The sequence below is a fragment of the Geospiza fortis genome, unplaced genomic scaffold (genome assembly GCF_000277835.1).
Source record: "Geospiza fortis unplaced genomic scaffold, GeoFor_1.0 scaffold157, whole genome shotgun sequence".
NCBI lineage: Eukaryota > Metazoa > Chordata > Aves > Passeriformes > Thraupidae > Geospiza > Geospiza fortis.
Window position 1 is genome coordinate 7,816,822 of NW_005054314.1, and position 4,286 is coordinate 7,821,107.

Genomic DNA, 4,286 nt, shown 5'->3' on the forward strand with positions numbered 1-4,286 from the left:
CGGGCCGGCGGGAGCCAGTCGGGACCGAGCTCCGGGCCGCTTCCCGACTGTGCGCGTGTTGCTTTTAGGTGGGGAAGATGCAGGGCAACAAGGGCTTCAACATGGAGAAGCAGAACCACGCTCCGCGCAAGCAGCACCAGCAGCACCCACCGCCGTCCATCCCCGCGAACGGGCAACAGGCCAACAGCCAGAGTGAGTCCCGGGCCCGCCGCGGGGGCCCGCCCGGCCCCGCTCTGGGTAGGCGCTGAGCGACCGCTTCGGTGCAGCGGGAAACCTCGGGTTAGCTGCGGCCCTCGGGCGTGCAACAGGTCTCGGCAGGAACAAAAGGAGCCCGGTTTTCCAAGTTAAAACAATAAATCCTTAGGTTCCCAAGCAGGCTGCAGCATCTCCTGCTGTATCAGTTTTTTCTCCTTGTTGGAAACTGCGGGTTTAATTGCGCCTGGGTTGTGTTCGTGGGTTTTCTTTTGGTTTTGCTCAGTCCGCTCGTGGGTACGCGCGAGTCCTGTGGCATTTGTTCGTAAGTTTTTTGTGTTCGTGAGTTTCTTGCATTCCCAGAATCAGGGCAGGCAATATAGAGGTTCTGTCTTTGTCTCAAAATCCCAGGGAAAGATCTCTTACAGTTTGAAAATCAGTGCGTTCTTGACAGTGTGTCTTTAAGCGTCGCGAATATAGGGAGCTCTGTGTTTCATTGTTTGATTCCTGTTTTTTCCCCGGGCATAACAGATGGCTTCTCAATACAGGTTTTCTTAGGAAGCTAGAAAGTTAAGAAGCTTGATTGCTAGAGCAATTACTAGATTATGCAGAAATCAGAATCGGTGAAGATTATGTTGTAGTGAGAACGTTGTTGCAGAGATCTGCAGACACCTCTTAAGACTGATTTTTTTTTTTTATAATGAGGAACTAGGAGATGCCCAGCTTCACTCATTATTTAATGCCAGTTGACATTGCTGAAAGCCGTTCTGCTCCAGCGGGTTTCTGGGTTTTCCTGGTCAGTGTGGAGTGGCACTCCTCAGCGGGTGCTTGTGAGCTGGGACAGAACAGGTTAATGGCTTCAGGGGCCTGAACTGATCTAACCTGATGGTTTAGAAGTGGCGAGACATCTCCGTTAGCATTTTTGGGGAGGAAAAGAGTGCTTTAATTTAATTAGATGTGGATTTTTAATTTTTTTAAAGTCTGGACACTTTGGCTGTTCAAAACAAAAATGCGTAGAAGTCACCTGTGCATTTTGTGTGATTCCTCAGAGTGGGGGTTTTTGTGTCAAATATACTGGGCTGGTAAAAATCCAGCATGTTTTTGTCAAGTGGTGGGGTTGAACAGGCTCTTTTTCAGTTCCCAGACTATAACAGACAAGAGTGGCAGAGCAGCCGGTTCCAGTCAGGTTGTAAACAATAACAGTACAGCTGTACTGGGGAATTCCCACAGGAATCAGCTTGGAGTGAGTGAGTGAGTCTCACTCCTTTGCATGGATCTCCTGAGGCAGAACAGTGGTACTCTGTGTACCCCTGAGTGTAACTCTGTCCAAGTACCTCGTGTTGTATCCACAGCCCTTGCAATTGATTCCCAAATACTCATGGAAATGCTGCGAACAAGGCAAAACGTTTTACTCCTGCACCTTTGCTCTGTGAAGTACATAACTTACTCTCACTGCTCTTCTCTGGGCACACTCTCAGTCTGGTTATTTAGTGTTGGCTATGGAGGTGTGCTTACTCCTATCAAAGGGTTGTCCTTGCATTGTCTTTTCATGGACAGTCTCTCTCATTTAGTGCCCTGCTTTGTAACTGGAATCAAGCCATTGATGTTCACAGTTTATTTCTTATGTGTGACCATGACTTGTGTCCTCTGCAAAGCAAAGGAGTTGCTTTCTGTGCCCTCTAGTCCTCTGTGGTTAAGTTCCATGTGTGTTTAAGAAAATGGGGCACAGAGTGATAAAGTGATGCTAAATCCATCCCTGTGTCTGGCACATAACAGAGCTTTCAGGATCATGCAGGACTCTTGCTGAATTAAGGGTTAAAGATTGTATTTGCCTGTGGGGATTTGAGAATGTTACTGTTTGTGTTTATTTCTGTTGGACAGCTCAGAAAATATTTTAACCTTGGACTTGATCTCAGAGGTCTTTTCCAACTTTAAAAATCCCTTCTAGGAGAACTTACTGAATAGGGATTTTTTTCTTGTAAGTAAGCTTGTAATTTTTCTGAGGGCTCACCTATATGGTAGGGTTTTTTTAAATTTTTGGGTTGGTGTTTTTCCCCACTATTTTAACTATTCCAGCCTTCTCTTCAGCTTGGAAACCCATCCTCTGGAACCCATCTCATAGAATGACAGCTATCTGAAATGTTATCTGTCTGAACAAAATTTCCCCTTATTTTCATATTTTTTCTAGATATCTGGAGTTGTTTTTTTGTGTTTTTGAGTAAAATTCTGTTTTCTGGCTAAACTGTGGCCTTTTCTCTAATTATTTGTGTTCTAATAGCAAAATCCTGTGTTGTGACTGCAGTTGTTCTTTGTTTTTTTTTTGGTGGGCCAGCCAGTTGCCTTGACCAGATCTCAAAAAGTTTGAGTGAAATATTTGATGCTATTTCAAGCTGTAGTGTGTTGTTTTCTCCAATTCACTGGTGTTAATGAGCACTGAGGTTCAGTTTTCTTTAAGAAAAGCTATGGGGCCAGTCTGAAATAAAACATAAAACTCCCTTTTTGCTGGAGAGATGGCTGGAGAGGCTTAAGACCAAAATGAACGGGTGTGTTACCTGTATTATCCTGTGTCTCTGTGGTCACTGTGATGAAACCTAATAAAATTTATCCCCCCAACTGTAGAGCAGCTGTGTACCTTATTCCCCTCAGATGAAGGCCTGACTATTGACCTGAAGAATTTCCGGAAACCTGGTGAAAAGACCTTCACCCAAAGAAGCCGCCTCTTTGTGGGGAATCTGCCCCCAGATATTACAGAGGAAGAGATGAGAAAGTTGTTTGAGAAGTATGGCAAGGCAGGGGAAGTCTTCATACACAAGGACAAAGGCTTTGGTTTTATCAGGCTGGTGAGTGACCTGGCATTTTGGGGAGTTCTGTGGTGATGGCTCACGATGGAGCACTATTGCTAATTGAAAGTAGTAGATGTTCTGATGTCTTGCTGATTACACCTGCTGATGATTTTAGTAACCTGGAATATGGGATTAGATTCCAAGTGGTTGGTCTAGGGCTTGCTTTTAAGAGAGATGTGAGTTTAGGCAGCTTGTGGCAGCAGTTATGTGAGCACTGATAAATTTATTCTGAAATCAACTAGTAGAAAGCAGAAAAGAACTCCCGTGAATGTGATGCTATTATAGACAAAGTGAACTTTTCTATTTCTGGAATATGGAATTCCTATGGGCATGGTTTGTCATGCAGCATTTCTGGCATGATTAATGCTCTTGGGCTAGGGGATCTCTAGATGATCACGTTGAAGTGTGTCTGAAAGGGAAGTAGCTACCACCATAGAGTGGTTCTTAGATTTTTGTGGCTCATGCACCACCTTTGTGAAAGCCTGAGGTGAGTGGGTGAGGTTCCCACAGCCATATCTGGGCCACTTTTATGTAGTGCAGGTGCTTGGTAGTTACTTAAATGAGTGGGAAAGTGGCATGAGAGGTGCGAAAGGGGTATAGAAGGTCTTTCATGGATTGTCATACTGTCAGCATTTCCTTATCAGACTTGCTTAACAGATGAATCTTAGTTGTTTCTTCAAAATGTATTAGTTTTTTTGAAAAAAAGGTGCTTTTTAGCCTTAATATAATTATGTGTCATAATGAAAATTTCATTGTTTGCTTACTTCACACCAGCTGTTGGACTAAGCTTAGGTATTTGTTATGTATTTCTCACTCTCCCCACCCCCAAACTCTGGCTGTTCAGTCATTCATGATAAGGAATAGCTGTGCTTTTTGGCACGAGATTAATTTATTTCTCTCAGAAGTACTTGTTACGGAGAAATAAGCTTGTGTTTAATCCCATGCCTTTCTGGGAGCTTTAATGCAGGCTGTTTTTATCTGCAGGAAACTCGCACCCTGGCAGAGATTGCCAAGGTGGAACTGGACAACATGCCTCTGCGTGGGAAGCAGCTCCGAGTGCGCTTTGCCTGCCACAGCGCCTCGCTGACAGTCAGGAACCTGCCTCAGTTTGTGTCCAATGAGCTCCTGGAGGAAGCCTTCTCAGTGTTTGGCCAGGTGGAAAGGGCTGTGGTTATTGTGGATGACAGAGGACGATCCTCTGGGAAAGGCATTGTGGAGTTCTCAGGGAAGCCTGCTGCTAGGAAAGCTCTG

The 4,286-nt window shown here is 44.8% G+C and overlaps 1 protein-coding gene across 3 annotated transcripts in view; it reads left to right on the forward strand.

Annotated features, from left to right (window-relative positions):
- The first annotated feature begins 9 nt into the window (after positions 1–9).
- The window catches only part of NONO (non-POU domain containing octamer binding), a 13,481-nt gene continuing 9,204 nt past the window's right edge, over positions 10–4,286 (forward strand). The window contains exons 1-3 of one of the 3 annotated variants that reach the window (XM_031056037.1): positions 10–237; positions 2,812–3,032; positions 4,020–4,286. The exon at positions 4,020–4,286 is cut by the window's right edge and continues 20 nt beyond it. In XM_031056037.1, coding sequence (XP_030911897.1) covers positions 78–237; positions 2,812–3,032; positions 4,020–4,286 — 648 coding nt within the window. In that variant the 5' untranslated portion in view covers positions 10–77. The remainder of the gene's footprint in view (positions 238–2,811; positions 3,033–4,019) is intronic. The other 2 variants (XM_031056039.1, XM_031056038.1) reach the window with 2 other exon arrangements.